Source organism: Ischnura elegans, chromosome 13 (genome assembly GCF_921293095.1).
Source record: "Ischnura elegans chromosome 13, ioIscEleg1.1, whole genome shotgun sequence".
In the NCBI taxonomy this organism is placed as follows: domain Eukaryota; kingdom Metazoa; phylum Arthropoda; class Insecta; order Odonata; family Coenagrionidae; genus Ischnura; species Ischnura elegans.
The window spans coordinates 11,179,419-11,199,136 of NC_060258.1; the positions used below are offsets into that span (position 1 = coordinate 11,179,419).

The 19,718-nt window shown below is 36.4% G+C and overlaps 1 protein-coding gene across 1 annotated transcript in view; it reads right to left on the bottom strand.

Moving 5' to 3' along the window:
* The window catches only part of LOC124170016, a 99,688-nt gene that overhangs the window by 40,082 nt on the left and 39,888 nt on the right, over positions 1 to 19,718 (bottom strand). Inside the window, exons 4-5 of the mRNA XM_046548700.1 lie at positions 18,018 to 18,264; positions 762 to 849 (exon numbers count right to left, since the gene is read on the bottom strand). Coding sequence (XP_046404656.1) covers positions 762 to 849; positions 18,018 to 18,264 — 335 coding nt within the window. The remainder of the gene's footprint in view (positions 1 to 761; positions 850 to 18,017; positions 18,265 to 19,718) is intronic.

The following is a 19,718-nucleotide window of genomic DNA, read 5'->3' on the forward strand; positions in this document are numbered from 1 at the left end:
CACTGTTCTGTGCAATTTTGATATCTTCTGCATTGCACCTTTAGCATCAAAAGAGGACTAAGACAAGGAGATGAGTAGCCCCCGCTTTGTGCGGTCAAATTTGTTAGCCAGTTACACCACCAAGCCATTTGCCCAGAGCAAACTTCGGGTTAGGTTTTCACCGAACAAGGTGTTTAAATCACAAGTCCACAGTTCAGCACATGTAGGGAAGGTGGTGGTTATTAAGCCACTTTTGGGGAGAAAACCCCTACTTTTTTGCCCCATTCAGTGACAACGAATTTCAAAACACTGCATGAAATAAGAGAATTGTTTACATTAAGACATGAAATGAGGAAAGTTTCAAATATTTGGACTGGAAATCAAAGGTATATATAAAAAATGAAAATGAAAGGTTGGCATGAGACAGGAATGTTAATTATAAATAATAGAAAGAGAAGTCGATATATCTCTTTCCCTCTAATGACTGCTATTTGATTGGAAAATTGCAGAGTTATATTTGTTTAGTGCGTTAAAAAAATGAGCATATAATTTCCAAAAGTACCCATAGTAAGTAAGTGATTGATTTGGCGAAGACCGTTAGATACATCTCCAGTTGGTAAAAGTCAGAAAATTGTCACATGGAATTGTTGCCCTAGGTGTAACCTTGTTATCAAATGAACTTGACTATTGCAGCTTTTGATCACGGCCAGAGTTTTAATTGGTCAGATCAGATTGACGAGCTATAAAGAAAGCAGAATGAGTTATATTTTATTTGTATTTACCTCCATTACGGGATTTCACTCGGTTGCTCACAATGGCTGCCCATTCGTGCTGCTCCGACAGCATCTCTCTGAGTGCCAAATGCAGCCACTGAAGAGACAAGAGCACAGTTGCAACTCAAAACACTGATGGTGAAATGAAGCAGGCAGACTTCATTGAAATTTAGTCGATTTCAAGAACTTTCATAAAGTTTCTGAATTGAAGTAAACAATGAAATTGGTTTTTTAAATTTCAATGAAAACCACATTGCAGCACTAATTGTATCACACAATGGTTATTTGAAGGATCCCTAAGAATCTGGAAAGGATTTAAAGAAACACTGTAGGCAGCAAATGATTGTGTATGCATTTACGTATACGGGTGAAAATGCAAGCCAAGGGTGAAATTTTCCATGAAAAAAATCAATCTAGTCTTTTTCCTGATAAATAAACTTCGTGTGTTTATACTCTCGAAGACAATACTGCAGTGAAATTTTTTATGGATGGAAAAAATACACTCCTTTTGTGTTCTCGTTCATAGCTGTATTTTTTCGGGAGAGATACGTACTAATACAGAATTACTATAGAGCAGCACCATACGGGCTGATACTCGAAGCAAAAATGGAGTACGGTATTTTTTATTAATTTACAAGTATCACAGTATTCAATTTTTTGACTTAGCCTGGATTCAAACCCTAATCATCCGATTTCCGGCATCATCCAACTAGTTACATCACAAAGCCATCTTCATCGATAGCGAATCTTAGGCTGGGTTTACTGAATAAGGTGTTGATGTCACATGTCCACAAACACACGTAACGAAATCGTTGCTCAGTTAGCCACTCTGGGATTGAAAATCCCTACTTTTTTGCTTTTTGACAATGAACGTCTTTCAAAGCACCACATGAAACAAGCAATGTTTTAATTCTCTATACGCGCGAGTGTATATTTACATCAAGGATAACACGAAAAGTTATTTTGCTTATCTGGGATTTAAACCTAGAAATCCTAATTACAAATCGCTTTTGCGACCTATTATACCAACGAGCCATCATACCGAATCATAAATTACGGACCGGGCTTCCAAAACAAAGCATTAGCGAGCAAAGCATCTCCTAAAAAGGGAGAAACAGCAAAATATCAAATTATCTGTGCAACTCCGGTTACGGGAAATATTGGGTTTACTTGAGAGAGGCGATAAAATGAGATTCCATGCTGATGGCCGATGTGCTTACTGCCCATCTTAAAAAATAGGAAAACAAAGACAGTATGCAATACGTGTAAAAACCTCATTTGCCGGGAGCACTGTGTTTTCAAGTGGATATCATGTTCCCAAAATGCTGACGGAGTTGATGACTGATTGCGAGTTGTAACTAGCAATGTTGTTCTTGTAATCAGAAAATTTTCTTTTATGTTCTCCCTGTTGATATCTTAAAATGCATATGAACCTTCTGTTAAACAGTTTTTCGACAGAACCTGTCTAATAAATGGTTTATATAGTGCTTATTAGTGTTTATTTCTCCGTATGCAACCAGTCGGTCTTTTCCCCGCCCCGCGTGCTACCGCGTCACAATAAAAGCGCGTGCAACCGTGGGTTAATTCAGTTTTCTGTTCGTCCGAAAGCCCTTCAAAACAATACGTTTCCCCATGTAACGACCCGAAGCTTTACAACTGGCAACACGGCGAAATTCATTAGCTTGGGGTGCTCATGGCAACGCCTAGTGGCACTATCTTTAACCTCCTATATAATGATTCTCCATGGCTGCACCGAAACAGCATATTTCTTCAGTAATTAGTAATTATAGAAATTGTGAGAATCATTTGCATGGAAGCCACCTCTGCTTCTCAAAGAAATATAGTTTCCATTACTCCGTTGGTTGTCTATGACAAAATTATTTCGTGTGTGCTTAAATATATATGCACTCGACGGGAAATTTTTCCTTTTTAATTGCAAATAGATCATTCTGCTTCAATTTAAGTTAGATTTAATGACGATTTCGTGTGCATTTACTGCACATTCGCCCTTTCCACTCTTCCTTTCTACCTTGTGCATTAAAAGCCAACTACTGCAATGGAAAGTTTCCTCGACGCTGACCTAATGAAATGTCATATACTACAATAAAACGCAATATTTACTCAAATTTGTATTCCAGGAAATACTACAATATGTATATGGTATTACTCACATAAAGCAGAAATAAGCACAATTGACGCGAGGAGGTACCGCCAGTTTGATAAATAGAAACACGCATAGTAAATAATAAACACGGATAACTTAGCAACTCTTACTACTAAACAAAGAAACCGGAGGTAAGTTCGTAGTGAATGAAAACTAGCAAATATTTTGAACTATAATTAATGGAACCAGGATAAGTAGAAAATAAACAACGCAATGTGTGACACCTTCCCCAAGACTTTAAACTGTACGTTAATTCCAAAATATCGGGATTTTATCCATCATTTACCACTGGGTGAACCACTTTAGAAATTTCCTAAAATTAAGAAATGCGGGTAAAGGAAGCCTAAACTCTTGCCCAATTTCTAATTTTAAAAAGCCGTATTAGCAAAAAATCATATATAGCAATGGCAGCGAAATAACGGTGGAATAAATCTATAAATAAGTAAAAAAGAGAAAACGAGCTGAAAATATTAAAATAAACAGTGTCGATCCTTCAATTTTCACCTCCGCAGCACCAAAGAGAGGCCACCGCAGTCACATATATTACATTCAATGATAAGCATTATAGAAAGTAAGGGTGAAAACCGGTGCAAGTGTGCAGTAAAGGCACACGAAATAATCATTACATCCTACATAAATAGGAGCAGAGAGATAAATTTACAGTTGTAAAATAATTTACCTCTTTGAGTGTATATATATTCACAGGGATACATGCGAAGCGAAATCGAAAACTACGAAAGGAGTAAGTTATACTGAATTTCCCTGAGAAGCAGAAGTGGTGCAAAAACTTTGTCCTTTAACCTTTTAAGGTGACTAAATGAGTGTATCAGACGAAAGTATGAGTGAACTTATGGATATTTTGATGTAAAAGAACAAGTGAATGAGTTACTCCTGATTTTGATGACACTTATCATTGTTATAGTACGAATCTGACTTAAAAAATAACCAGGAACATAAGTGACCTTTGCTTATAAAATGCTGAGCAAACGAAATTTGAATACCATTACTCAAAAAAGGAGAGAGCTCCAAATTTCCTCCCTTCAGCAGTCCATAAGCAGCTATTGGCGGAAAGATATTGATTGCAATGATTTGTTCTTTTATTTTATAATTTACATCTACAAATGCTAAGCTAAAAAAACTGTAGGAAGGAAAGTATTTCACGTAGGTATGTTCACAATTTAAAGTATCAAGGATATTGGCCGTGAATACTGTTCAAATTAAAATCGTAAACATTTAATCTCGTAAAACTATCACTTCAATGAAATTGTTCTTTTTGAGACAAAAAATTGACCAGTCTCTCTATTTATAACTTCAGTACATTTCTGGAAATAGCCAGAACAAAATTAACATTGTGTTTCGAGATGACTGTAGACTTTTCCCTCGAACGCAGAATGTTTATGGCTTTCTTAAGCATTGCTCACGCGACATTCATGAGGTTTACACGTCACGCGGCGTCTGCCAATTGAAATACGTTTCGCATCGTGGGCGTGGCTGACGCTCCTAGCGGACTTTCAAAGCTACTTATCTCTGGTAAAAATCGAATTTGAGGTTTTGAAAATTGGCCTGTGTATTTTTCATTCATATTCTTTTGGTTTTAAATATCGAAATCCAATTTTTAATTTTGAGTATTCCCTCCTATTGTGCCACGAAGTATGGGCATGAAGGGAAGGTTGAAGAGAAACTTGACACACACTTTAGCCTGCTGCTAACGTAAGGCACCAAGGAGACAGGGCTGAGAGTTCAATCTTACCGATGGTCTGTTGCATTTAATGTGCCCTCTACTTGAGATACAGGGATCAGGCAGTCTCTGAAATATCAATGTCACCGCCAAGTGTGAACCCAGTCCCATTGGGTGGCAAACCAATAAACTAGCCACAGCACAACCTTGATCTTCATAGATTATTTTCCAGATATAAAAAAGCAGGGACACCATGAACGTCCAGCGAGTGGATATTCGAAAAATACGCTTGCAATCCAACAATTCACGTTCACTGAGCATTGAGGAGTAGGGAGAATTACTAAGCTGCCATGGTATTTCTCTCCATTTAATATTCATCAGAAGGGGAACCTTTACCCATCATTCCCACATTAATCATTTGCATACATTTATCATTCTCCGTTCCGGATCTCAAATTAAGTTCAATATAGACAATGTGTTTCTTTCCCGCTTATACTTATCGCTTTTTTGCAATTATTGCTTACAGATAATGAATCACAGTCCCAATGCATTATTATCTCGCATCTATCTTCTAACAAAATGAAACCAATTATTTACAAAGTATAACATTTAAGGCTAAAATTGACGGAGACGTAGCGTTCAATCGAAGCTAGATTTCCTTGCAGTAAATATTAGTGATCGATCTGGCAATTTTTTTCTGAAAACAGAATACCAGGTTACAATTTAGAACTTATGCTATAGGTATAAAAAATTAGAGTCACGGATAAAGGGATATTCTCAGGATATTTTGTTACTCCGTACAGTCATTCAAATCCATCTGCTTATTATAAATGAGTGGGTAAGTAGTGTTTTACGTAAGATTATTAATTTCACTGCACAATCGGCAGTCGGTACGCAACAGCGCGGCGTCTGTTCCGAACTTCGCCTCATAAAAGTGATTTTATACTTTCCAATGTGCATTGACTTCAAAGTAATATATGTTTAGCAAAATGAGTGCTGTCAGTGTGGGTTTGGTGAAGTCAGGCTTAATTTTTATCAGTTTTATTTTTACTTTATTTGCATTTGGACCATGACCTGTCCAGAGAAGCCAGTGAGATTTTTAAAATATCCTCTTAAAACGATGGGGAACAGGCATGAAATTTTTTCATCGTGCTATTGTCTCATTGACTAAAAACTTTTCTCATGAGTCCAAAAAATAAGCCAAAACTGTCCTAGTATTCCATACACGTCATCAATGGTAATTAAAATTTCTCGAATATCGCTTGAAGTCACGTGACTTGGAACTACTTCTTACGTCATCGCACGGTACACCATTCATATTGGTAAGAGAGTGGAGCGGTAGAGCCTTGATTGCAAAAAATCGAAGTAAAAATCATGGGCGAGCTTTGTACCAGCTTTTCTAAGCACAACATGACAAACCATTTACGGAAAAATGTGCCAAATTCTACCATTTTTTAATTAGTTCGTGAAAAATATCTACTCCGTTATTTAATAGTTTTTCCATGGTAAATTATTCAATTGATTATAAACTTATTTTTACAACCATTTTCTTTAAAAATTTTGAAGTGATAATTAAGTTATATTTTTTCAAGTTTACTAAATTTCTTGCCAATTGACTGCTATCAACTATTTTTTACGAGTTCACTAAAAATATTCATGAATCCTAATACTAATATTATAAATGTGCAATCAATGCCTAATTTCTCAGATTTTTTAAAAATAAAGTAATATATTTAGAGATGCACAATTTTGACACGTGTATATAAAGGTGCGTTTTCGCACTTTTGGCGTTTTGGGGGTATGGCAGATTAGGACTGAAGCACCGTACCGAGACACAAATTTAGCAAACCTTGGTTATAGTATGCCACCCTGTAATTATTCGGTACATCGATTTAAGAACTGTTGGGTTTAAAATACCATAAAATGTATTTTCTTATCACACTGGTCTCACAACTGTCCTCTTCTAAAATGAGGCTTCAATTAGTCATTGTGTACTGATGAACAGCTCAATTCCCCGCCACAAAACCTATCGGTTTTTAACTGCGTGTAACGTACAGTTCCTCAAACAGCGCCGGTCATTCAGAAACGGATCACCGCTATGTAGACATCAATGGATCTTACCTTCCATCTCTAGAAGAAAGTTTCCCGAAATGAGTCTCATAGGTCTATACGCATTCTTAAGGTATGACGTGTCTAACCGGGTGATCCTAGAGCTTCAAGATCAACCTTTCAGGCTACGTAGGAGTGAAAAAATTAACTCTTTCATTTAATCAAAATTTCCGAGACTACTGTAGATGGATAGTAAAAGGTGTATGTCCACCCAAGATATCTTGATCACTTTAGAGGAAGCCCTGGATTCTGTGGATGACGCTACGGATGTTGTCAGTATACCGCCAGAGGTTAAAAACATGACTGATGAAGAAGATATCGTTGATAACATTTTAACTGCGGAGCAGATTAACAATGACATCGCGGTAATATTGGAAACGCATTGAGACGATGGCATAGTGGAGCACCGGCTGAGTGCGCAAGAAGAGGAAGGAAAGCCATCAGTGTACCAAAATATGGTGTCAAGTCCTCTGATAAAAGGGACTAATTTTACCAAATGGGAAAAGGATATTGATGGTAAGTTTTTGTGTCGTCCAATGTCTAAAGAGGAGGAGTATGACGAAAAAATAAGACGTGAATTTGGAGGTGTCTCTCCAACTGACATTTTCCTCCTGTTTCTTGATGACGAGGTTTGGAAGAGAATGGTATATTTTAAAGAAAAGTATACTACTGATAGCAATAGGCATCAGTTGCAATTAGTATTGTAGACTTGAAATGTTCCTTGAGATTTTGATTCTCTCTAGGTATCATGTGCTCCCGCAGCAGGACTTGTACTTGTCTAAAAATATTATAAAGATAAAGGGGTTGAATTAGTTCGTCAAACTATGAGTAAAAAGATAAAAAGGAAAATATCAAAAGATAAAAAGGAAACGGACAAACTTGCAAAGCTGAGACCAATGTTTACTATGTTGAATGCTATTTTTTACTGTTTAGATTTTTTTCTCATAACCTTTCTATGGATGAGCAAATGGTTCCGTATTTTTGATGCCGCTCAGCAAAAATTTTGATACAAAATAAACCGATTCGATCGGGGTTCAAATTATGGTGCCTTTTCTCTTCAGATGGTTACATCATGCAATTTGTTATCGTATGGAGGGGATAAAACAATCAAACCCTCATGGAGTGAAGGTAAGATTAGGAGCTATCGTTGCTTCTTATTTCATGAAAATAATTCCCGATACTACTCAGTATCGGTTATTTTCTGGCGATTTATCTTATTCATGTTCCTTGTTTCAAACACTGAAGGAAAAACGATCCTTTGCCACTTGAACCACTCGGGAAAAAAACACTGGAAAATGCCCGCTTGAAGAGTCTAAGGCTTTTGGAAAAAAACCTCGGGACGCAATTCATTATGATTTTGACGAGGAGTCTGAATTGTTCACGGTCAAATGGAATGAAAGCTTTGTTGAAATTGTGGCCAGAAACACATAGCCAATTTACCATTTAAAAGAAAAGAAATAACTTTTCCCCAGCTTCCCGTCATAGGTGACTGCAATAAGCCCATAGGTGGAGTATATATCACGATAATACAAACGCGAATTATAGAAACCAAATCAGAGGGAAAAAGTGGTGGTGGCCATTGCTTACCAATTTACTGGATAGTGTGTTTAATAATTCATGGAGAATTAATAGGAAAGATATTGGGCTCAAAATATCTCCAATTTATTTCTCAAAGATTGAACGACGCCCTAACGTCAAATAAAGGGGACCAATTCAGTAATCGCAATCACTAAGAAATACGTGCAAAAGGACCATCAAATCCGAGAATAGACAAACCTTCTCGTAATTATTTACTAGCGGACACTAAATAAGATAATGTAGATCACATTATTGAGAAAAAGGTATCAAGGAAAAAGGTGCCGGTAATGTACTAAGCACAATGTATATTTCTGGGTAAAATTTAATGTGCCCTTATATCCAAATAATTTTTATAAATAAAGGACTTTGTTAAGGTATGAGCGGTTACTTAATGAAAATACTAAATACTAATAATAATTCTAAATACTAATTTATGCGTGTCTACGTGGTCAGTGGAAAAGAAAAACATTTTTGTTTTCATGATATGTTAACCCAAGTACCCACATTCCGCCAAAGGTGCGAAAAAGCATGATTATTTTTCTGGTATAAATAAATTTTTAGAGCCTATAATGTTTCAAAATTTCTTTTCTAGTACATATTAAGACAAAATATGATGATAAATTTAAAATTTTCTACCAAATGTTTGCCTTGGCCGTTAATGTGTTAAGAGGGATTTAAGGAGGCACAATCCGACAGTTAACTTTTGGTCTACTATCTTATGGCGGCTGATTTTCTGAAAAACAGTATTTGCTTCCTAACTACCGCGATCCGTGGAGTAGAAGCAAGCTGCTAAATAATTATGCGATAAATAAAAATATTATTGCGAACTTATTTAAATACCTATTTATTTAATAGCAAGTAAGATTTAGTAGACCCATTGCTAGCTGAAAATTTGTCTTATGTGTTCCCTTGGTAACCAAGCAATCGGGACTAAAATAGTTTTCCCCGATCGGCCGGATTTGAGATCCAAATTATCGTTAAAAGGCAATAAAAAGTATTTGATAGACAAAAAAATAAATTTCAACTAAAATTCACGCTGTATTGACTCTAGTTGCTGTTTTTGAACGGAGACCCGCTGCAAAAATAAGTCGAAATTGAAGGCTTTGCGTTGACATGCAGCGAAAGTTAAGGGCATCACACGGAAAAAAAAGTTTGATAAGAACTATCGATTTCTGATGAAATTTAACAAACTTTTGGGTTCATATGGCACACTGAAAAATTCAGTAATAATTACCAAACCAGTTTGATAAATTCTATCAAACTGATTTGGTAATTGTTTCTGAAATGGTCACAGCAGTTTGATAAAAACCATCTACATCGAAATGTTAATATAACCGACGAAGCGTGCACATGTGAAAGATTTTCAACCAGGGAAACACTATTCTGATAGAAAATCATAAGATTAAGAGCTTTACGTAAGTTCCTGCAAAAGAAATACAAACTAAAAATGGAATAATAATACGCCTGCATGAATCATTGAACGTGGGTCCCCGCGTGGTAGCAACGAACTCCAGCCACTAGTCTAAATCGGTTGCCATAGTAATTGATTACTCATACGCCATAATATATTGTTATTGTAAATAATCAATCTTTGTTTTAGAAATGTGAATAAGGTGTGACTACAGCTTCCCTTTATAAGCTTAAGAGGAATCCTTGGTGCATGCAATTGCATTAAGTAGTTACTCCATATGAATATCTAGTGCAGAACAGCAAGTAAACTTTATTTGTAGGCTTTTTACATCGATATAGAGATGACTTTAACGTGCTGGGTCATATTCTTAGCATGGATTGGGTCTAGTAGGTCGACTTTTATCACATGTTATTAAACATGATCGCGAATGATTATACCTCAGGAATATCTATAATTGAAGTTTTAATGTGTCGAAATATACAAACGTTACCTTACAGCTGATAATACCCATGATAATACGCTATTCAATCATTGCCTTTGATGCACCGGCTTACGGATAACATTGCAATTTAAAGCAGGAACAAACAGAAAAATGAACGTAAACAAAATTAAAACGTTATCGCCATCATAAATAATGATAACAAAATAATTTCTACCAACCTATCTTTTATGTAAGGCCGGTTTAAGAATCTTTCAACTGTAAATGTGCATTGGAATATACAAAAGAGGAACGACAGACCGTTCGATAGATAAAAAACGCTTATTAAATTTTATGGAACCAAATTTGCATAGCAATGTAGAGTTTCATAGTTTTTACCAAACAAGCAATCTTCTTCGTAAAATTAATCATAACTTCGAAGAAAGCTACTAAACTCAGAATCGTATTAAATTAATTCAGTTATTTTTACCAAACTCTTTCGTACTATTGACCAGATTATGAAATATTAAAATGTTTGATGAATTATATCAAGAAATTTTGGTAAAATAAATCAAGTGCCTAATAATTTACATCAAACTTTAGGTATATCTAGCAAAAATACTCCCTATCACACCAGTTTGATAGTTTTAATCAAATCTTTTTTTTCGTTCACAGTTATAAATATTGAGTTAACCTTGCCAAAAGCATCATATTTCTCCTACCATCCATATTTTTTACCCGTAATTTAATTTTAATAAGTATTCACTCTCCTTAAAAGTCACCTACCTATACCTTTAATCCTTCAGTGGGCAGACTAATAGCTATATTTATAGGGTTGTTTACAAAGTTAAAAAAGTGATACATCCAAAATTTTATGGCCATCCGAGAAAAACTGGTGATTCGATAAAACCCTATGGTAAGCCTGACTCAAGCACTTACGTTGAAAAATATCCCATTGACAATTTTTTTATTATAGTATTCTACCGATTAAGGTAGGTTTCCATGGAGTACGCAAGAAGTGATCTGGAAGCCTCCCTTTCCTTCCAGCACTGCCTTCTTTAACTCACAGTAAGGCCTACTCTCTTTCAATCTATCTAAAAATCCTATTATTTTCCTTCCCCTCCCTCGTTTCCCTAACATTCTACCCTCTAACACCATTTTCAAAATCCCCTCACCGCTAAGCACCCAACTCCATCCATACCTTCTGTCTCCTCCGTATCTCATCTAAAAGCTGCCTCTCCTCGCCAACCATATCCAGCACTTCGTCGTTCCTTTTCCTCTCCGTCCATTTCACCCTCTCCATTCTTCTCCATACCCACAGCTCGAATGCCTAAACATCGCCATCGACAACATAAATAAATTATTTAACTCCGTTCTTTAGGTCACCAATCACATTCTTCTTTTATTTTTGTCCTTTGGGACACAAAAAAAAACCCGGCGAGAAAATAGAGGTACTTGAGGGACTGGGCACTAAACACGATTTATATAGTTTTCACATACTAGTCTTTTGAATATCCATGCTGCAATGCACTTATTCCACTGAGCAAATGATGTAGGTGTGTAACGTAGATTAAAATATGCAATCAACTTACTTTAATTCAATCTTTCTAAACAAACTTTCATTCAATTCAACCAAATCTCCGCAAACAATCCCCTTTATATGTTTCAACAGCACCTTGGCAACCCAAAACATTTTCAGTTTGCAGTTTGACGTTAAAACAGCATTTTTTTCGCCATATTTGCGTTTCATACCAATGAATACACCGGTTTTCTATCCACTTCCTCAGTCTGCTATCAGTAAATACCGTCCCGTGACGTCATGTTACGGATGACGCCGTGTTTTCAAGCAGCCGGAGAATATTACATTTTAAAGACTCATAACTCAGTTAAAAACATAATTCACCTGCGAAATTTTCAGCCAGTACATTTGAGGTTGAGACCTTCTTAGTCTACTAATAAAAAATTGCGGATATTCACCGTTGAAAAAGAAGAAAAAAATCTCGATAGATGCATGAAAATATTGGGGAAGCCTTGTATGCAGTTGAGTTTAGCCCTAGGAACCAGAAATTTTGTTGCACTATGGAATATGTACACCGTAGTCAGTAAAGGTCAAGAGAAATGGAAAAATGGAAGCGGCGACGAAGGGAATGGAGATTGCGTGAGTCACTCAGGATCAGCCTCGCACTCGCCTGCATAGACAGTTTGATGGAGTACATGGAGCAGTGTGAATACGATTACATCGATATCATCGTCACTAAAAAGATTCGCGGCGCTTTTGTTTACTATGACACATAATGGATAAATATCCGAATGTTATTTACTTACAAATGGCTCATTTTCGTGTTAGAGCACAATTTTTACGTCAGACAGAAGTCCATCCTAACAAGTAAATGACGAGAGGGCGTGCAAAAATTTTTAGCAGGAATACGTGTCCCGTCAGATAATATAAAAGAGAAATTATTCACACCAAGTGGGTGACTAAAGTGTTTCAGTAAAATTCAAATATTCCTACAAAAGGCTAAGTTCTTTTGTGAATTCTTTCAGAATATCACAATTATTTGTCATTCATGTCAAATGTTCCCGCATTCATCGTTGTTTCGTCCATCCCCTTAAAAATGATAGATTTAAGCTCGGCAGAAGTAAAGAAAATGGTAAAAAAAGGAAGGGGAATATTGGATAGATGAAAAAAAAAATACTTTTTCATTCCGACAATTTTTCTTGCGTTTATTATGGGAAAGTGTGAATGTTACAGGCCAGCTTTCATGAATGGGGAACAACTTCCACTTAAAATAGTTGTTCAAAGAGAAGATTTCGTCGTGGTAAGGAATTGCTCTCATTAGAGCCGGCAGTAATAAAGTACAGGAGGCCCATTTGTAAGGCCTATGAATGGCTGATAAGTGAGGAACCACTGGGATTGAATATTTGACGCGTTTTATTCACCAACTAAAACCTTGAGCCACGTGATTAATCATAACAAAAAGCTCAAGAAGAAGGCGACCTATCAAAAAACGAATGAAAGTTTTTTTTTTCTATTCTGCATAAGTACTACTCACAATCGGAAAAATTTTGAATGGGCACACTAGCAAACTAAATTGCATTCTGCCATGTCAGACGTGATCTGATTACCCTAAAATAATGTAGTAATCTACGTCCGCAGAAGATTTTATCACCTGGTTGAGGCCAATGCTTTTTGCAGTTTATTTAAATTGCAATCCATAGGGAGGAATCTGCTTGTATATCTCTAAAGGAATGAAAAATTCCCTGGTGCGTAGTGAAAGATAGCAATTGAAAATTCATTTGAACTACTTAGCGTAGACTGAGTTACTCATCTCTTTGATGTACCGCTGTGTTTCTCACAATCATTAACTTCTTTCCAAGACACTTCACTGGATTCCCTGATTGGTATCGAACTCTTTCAACCTAGTTTAAATTTCATGTCCTTTCTCTTGAGCTACAACTTTGTCGCGGTGGAAAGGCTTGCTAGATTCTATGACCCCTAGAGCTGCACTGACGAGATTAATTCTAAATTATTCCCGGAAGGGCCACATAGGTCGAATGTTAGTAGTGAAACGAAAGGTAGTCCAGGTGATGGTGTTACATAAAAGACACCGCACAGTGGTCCTAAATCGAAAAAAGGTGGCCAAAGGTAGTTTTTTCGAATTTTTTTCAAGGAATTTTTGGACCTTATATTCGGATTCTATAGGATGTAGTCTGCAAAATACACAAAAAATTTGTATTTTTGTTCATCAGAGCGGCTGCAGGGATCCGTCACACATGGAGCATTCACCGTAAAAATGACAGTTGCGTGAAATCGGTCGATTCTGAAGAAGTTCAGCGTCATGCAGGACGATCTTTACGTAATATATTGAGCCAAAAAAATATTTTTACCTCAACATGTAAACATAATCACATAGTGGGACATATTTTTTTCGTATTATTCTATGCTTACTATTTAATATACATTTGTTAACTTTTAGTGTTTTTTACCCGAATTTTCAAATAAAAAGTACAATATCGTACAATAGATGTAAAGATTACATGGATGATCTGTATGACGGAAGGAACAAGACTTAGAGATTGACGATTGAGGAAGAAAGTGAAGTGGAGGAGGATAATCCTGGGCCGGAGATCTTAAATTCGGAAATCGATAGAGCACTTCGTGATGTGGGCGTTAGGAAAGCAGTGGACGTGGACAATACCTCTTGTGAGCACCTGAAGAATCTAGGGAAGGAGAGTACGAAAAGGTTATTACAATTAATTTTGAGTTATTCTGAGTTTAACGTATATGTGACAATTGATGGGAGAAAGGCACTGAAGCAGGCAGTAATGGACCGTAACACTTAAATGAATGAACTGATTTTGACAGCGCGGGACAGAATGGGGAATATGGTTGTAAAGGTTGCGGCGTGTGGGTTTGCGCGTGGGCACTTCTGCTGTTTTCACCGAAGTATTTTTAAATTTTGTTAGAGATATGTGTGAAAATCATATTTGTGAGGAGTGAAGTTAATGGAGGGTATTTAAAACGAGGCAAGATTTTTTAAACTTGTACGCAGGATCTATGAGATGGGATATTAGCCGAAGGATTTCCTGTAGACAGTTCTAATTCCGCTACCGCATAAGAAAAAAGCTTTGGAATGCAGAGATTATAGGACTATTAGCCTAGCATCGCATGCGGCGAAAGAGGTACTGAAGATATTGGACAGACGAATGGAGGCGAGGGCAGACGAGTATTTGGGCGGAAATCAGATGAGTTTTTGAAAAGAGAAGTCAACTCGTAACACAAAAGAAATAATGACGACCCTCGTGGAGAGGTACGAGGAATATGATCACAACGTGTATGCATGTTTCGTGGATTTTGAAAAAGCATTTGATGGGTGAAATGGGTAAATTTAATGCATTAACTCCAGTGAATAGGCAGATTGGAGGGATAGGCGACTCATTCGTAATCTGTATATGGCCCAGACTGCGCAAGAGAGATTCTGAATGGGAAAGCGATGGCCGAGGAATGAGACATGGTTCTTTATCATCGCTGCTTTTTAATGAATACTTTGTGAATGAGGTATGAAAGCGTAGGGTGAGTTGGAAGCTAGAATTAAAGTGGGAGGAATTGTGTTTAAATCGGTAAGATAAGCGGATGATCAGGCGTTGATTAGCCAGTCAGCGAGGAAACTGCAGGCTATAGTGGATGTTCTAGACGAGCGGTGCGAGAAGTATGGGATGAGGATTAATCGTAAGAAGACCAAGGTCATGCGGTGTTGTAAAGCATCGCAAGCGAGGAAGGTGGGACTCAAGATAAAAGTAGGTGGTGAAAAACTTGAGCTGACAGAGCAATTCAACTATTCAGGCAACAAATTAGAGTTAATCTCCATTAATGCTTGCAACTTATTGTGAAAGACATCAGGAAGCGAACAGCATGAGCGAAGGAGGTGCTCATGAACAGGAAGGAGCTGATGGGAGTTTCGCTATGAAAGAATTTGAAGAAAAGGTTAGAGAAGTGTCTGGATAGTAAGCTCTCAACGGTGCAGAAACGTCGACACTACTGTCGGCGTTAAAATGATGTGCCGCTGTACTTTGCAAATTTATATCTGGACTTCAGTGCATGTCATAATTATTAATAATACGTTATTTTAAAGACGATTTAATTTCCAATTCTGATATATTTTTTGTTTACTGAAAATTTTTAAAATCAAGACACGCGAGTGTCTTGATTTTAAAAATTTTCCGTAAACTCACCGCGCACCATAAAATTAGCTGTTTTGTCAACTTCGTGAACTTTGTAACTCAACCTAAGGAAAACTACTTTGTCTACAACATTCACCTTCCACAATAAGTTGCAAAAATTAATTCAAATTAATGAAATCGCTGTTGCGTATTTTTACAACGCATATTTTGTTGTAAAATAACGAAAATGTTTAAATATTATCTAGTCCTACATTTTACCCCGAAAGAAAAACAAAAATTGATAGAAACACTTCTTAATTAATTTGCAATGTTTCTATGATCTATAATATATAAAAATATTTATATTTTTGAATGTTAATAAGTTTTATTAATGTCATGTTGCTAAACGAGGCTGCGTGGGGCTAGTAACTGTGGTACCGGTTACCAGGAAGCAAAGTTTCGCGTGCAAGACGTGGCAACGCAGCATTCATCCTATCCGGCGTATTTTTAAGATGTCCATATATAATATATACACAACATAAAACTCATGTATTTTAGGATCATAGAAAAATTGAAAATAAATTAAAAAGTGATTCTATCAATTTTATTTTTTCTTTCGGGGTAAAATTTAGGACTAGATAGAGTTTAACCATTATCGTTATTTTACAACAAAATATGAATTATAAAAATACGCAACAGCCATTTTAATAATCTGCATTAATGCTTGCAACTTATTGTGAAAGATGAATGTTGTAGACGTGATAGTTTCCCTAGGTTGAGTTACAAAGTTCACGAAGTTGACAAAACGGCTAATTTTATGGTGCGCGGAGTCATTTATTGCGCTCGCGTGTCTACATCTTTGGATATTTCATAAAACACTTTTTTGAATTGAGAATAATATTTCCTTTAAAATGACGTATCATTTACGTATTATTATGGCATGCACTAAGGTCTACTTATAAGTTTATGAAGTACAGCGGCACATCATTTTGACGCCGACAGTAAGGAAGGAGGACGAGAGAAGACTAGAGTCATTCGAGATGTGGGTATGGAGAAGAATGGAGAAGGTGAAGTGGACAGTGAGGCGGATGAACGATTAAGTGATGGGAATGGTGGGTGAGGAGAGGTAGCTTCTAGATGTGATACGGAGGAGACAAAAGGTATGGATTGAGGGGGTAGGGTGCCTTTACAGTTCGGTAAAGTTAGTTCAGTTATGGCAAGCTTAGGTGCACAAGTATCCAGGATTAATGTTAGTGGGGGTGACAAATGCTATTGATTTCATTATTTGCTATTATTTTGAAGTATTAAGCTTATATATTACGTATATTTCCTAAAAATATGACTAATATTAATCATAAATTGGATCACAATCACTGAGGAACTTAGATAAGCATAACACATACCCGTAAATGGTATCACAAGCTAAATACAGCGTCATAGCTCCTTGTTGGTGACTACGGTCGTTTAAATTCCAATTCATATCTAATAATTTTACCGCCAGGATTTGCTCAGTTGAAGCCATTAAGATAATATGACTAGGACAATCTGTTTGAACAATAGTTATCATAAATAAATAATCCTGATAACATTCCACGTTACTTATGTACACTGAGTGTGTGAAATTTGTTATTTTTCGTATATTCTAAGTTAGGAAATAAACTTAAGAGGTCATAATAATGCATAGGCAAGGGCTATGACTACATGCATGATTATCGACTTTATGGTTGCCACATTAACTCAAAAGCCATTAATAGTTACGAAGAATAGTTTAGGAAATAAAATTGCGTGAAAATGCAGAAAAAATCATAATTTTGTGCGTTCGGCTTGAAATCATTAGATGTTATGCTCTGAGGCTGATTTTTTTAAGCCGACGCTCTTTGCTTTTCATTTGTTTTCGCAACGCAGAGCTGTGAAGGGCAAAATTTTCTGGCGGGACGGGAGCTCTCGTAGCGTCGACGCAATGCAGAGATGTGAGGGTACCCTACTTAGCGGGGAGGGAATACTGAAAATGGTGTTAGAGGGTAGAATTTTATGTAAACGAGGGAGAGGAAGGGAATGAACTGGAATTTTAGATGGATTGATAGGAAGTAGCCCTTTAGAGTGAATTGAAGAAGGCAGTGCTGGAAGGAAAGGGCTCCTTTCAGCACTGCCTTCTTGAAAGCCTCCCAGATTACTTCTGTAGTACTCCCTGAAAAAAAACCTTAATAGAATACTATATTCTAACTTTTATCTCATAACATTGTTACCTTGATACTCAAAGGAGAGGATGAACTGATGACCTTGGTCAATAATGAATGGATGTCAGCTTCGCTGTTCCCTCTACAAAGGTGGACTGGATTTGAAACCCTTCCCTGGGCGTAGTGCTCAAGACTTGGCCACCGGACGACCATCTGCTCGATCGAGGATGACAGAAGGAGATTGTCCAGCCGCGCCAGATCCGCGTATATTTCATTAAATAATTTCTTCATACGACCCACCCCCTCCTCAGTGATCCTGGAATTATGAAAAAAATACAATAGCTTTAGTATGTAGAACAGACCTCCTCTCAATCACTCTTTACACTCATAGTTTTTAGTTCAATTAAGATTAGCTCAATTTAACTACAGCTCAAAGTCTTCCCTCCGGGAATAACTGCCAATGAGGCTTACTCAAATCATACAATACTTGATAAAACGTAAACTCACCACAAGGACAAAAAAAGTACTCTCGTTTCAGCCAAATTGACAACATTGTTTGCCTAATAAAAACATTACATTTCCTGTAAAGTTTGTCCTGCTATGGAGAACTAATACCCCAAATGGAAAATCCAAAAACCAGACGACTTTGAACACTTATATTTTTACATCAAAATCAGTAACAATAATTAGTACGAGCAAAGGGTCTAGCAGTTTAAGATAGAGAAAAGTTCCCCCAGATATTTTGGACAAAAAAAAACATAAAGATACATATAGTTTCCACTACCTTAAATTAAAATCTTAATTTTTTCACATTTTTAAAATTTTGGAACACGGTCAAAAGCACGAATAATTGCTTTGCGTCATTTAAATCCATGTATTCCAGGATAATATTTGATTTGATTGTATAGAGCAACGATTGTTTATCAGTTTCTAATATTTTTGATTAAGAATAAACATTAACATAAACAATGCCGATCACACTTTTATTTATCGTAATTACTGTTTATAACCATATTGTTAAAATTGAGTTTCCAAATTACTGCGCGAATAGGACTGAAGCAGTGATAATAGGAATATCGTATTTTCGATTACACATAAAGGCCGTTTTACCCGAGGCAAATCATTGCGCAGGCTAGTATTGAAAACATTTGTTGAAATCGCGTAAAACCGTGCCAGCAATTAGAGCAGGGGCTATAATGTAATATCAAAACTGTGCATTCTCTCGTTCGTTGTAGCAATTCACCGCTTCACATTAAGCAATTTTGACTGCGCCTTCGTACACATGTAAGATTGCGCAATGATGTTCTCCGAGTAAAAATGCGTTCGTGTAACTAGTACAGCATTTACGGCACAAAATGTCATTTAACAAGACCATATGCTTAATTTCTTTCGAAATTACTTCATAAAGTAAGCTGTGTCAAGCAGCTTTTTGTACCCGATTATTTCCATACAAGGAATGCCAAGCTTTACAAATTGTATCTATATCCTGCCCCCTTGTAGACCTCATTGTCTATTAGAACAGATATATTGGCCATAATATAATGCTCTATCGATTAAGTTAAATACAGTCCACCATTGAAACACCAAGAAATAGAATGGGTATGCAATTTGAAAATGAAAATATATCTTACAGTAGCTATTCTTTATCGCTAAATGATTTTTTTATATTACATTTTTAAAATAATTTTACACAATATCTCCATTATATAATACCATTCATCAAATAGGGGAATATTTTAATCGAAAAATCTCTCTATATATATCATTACT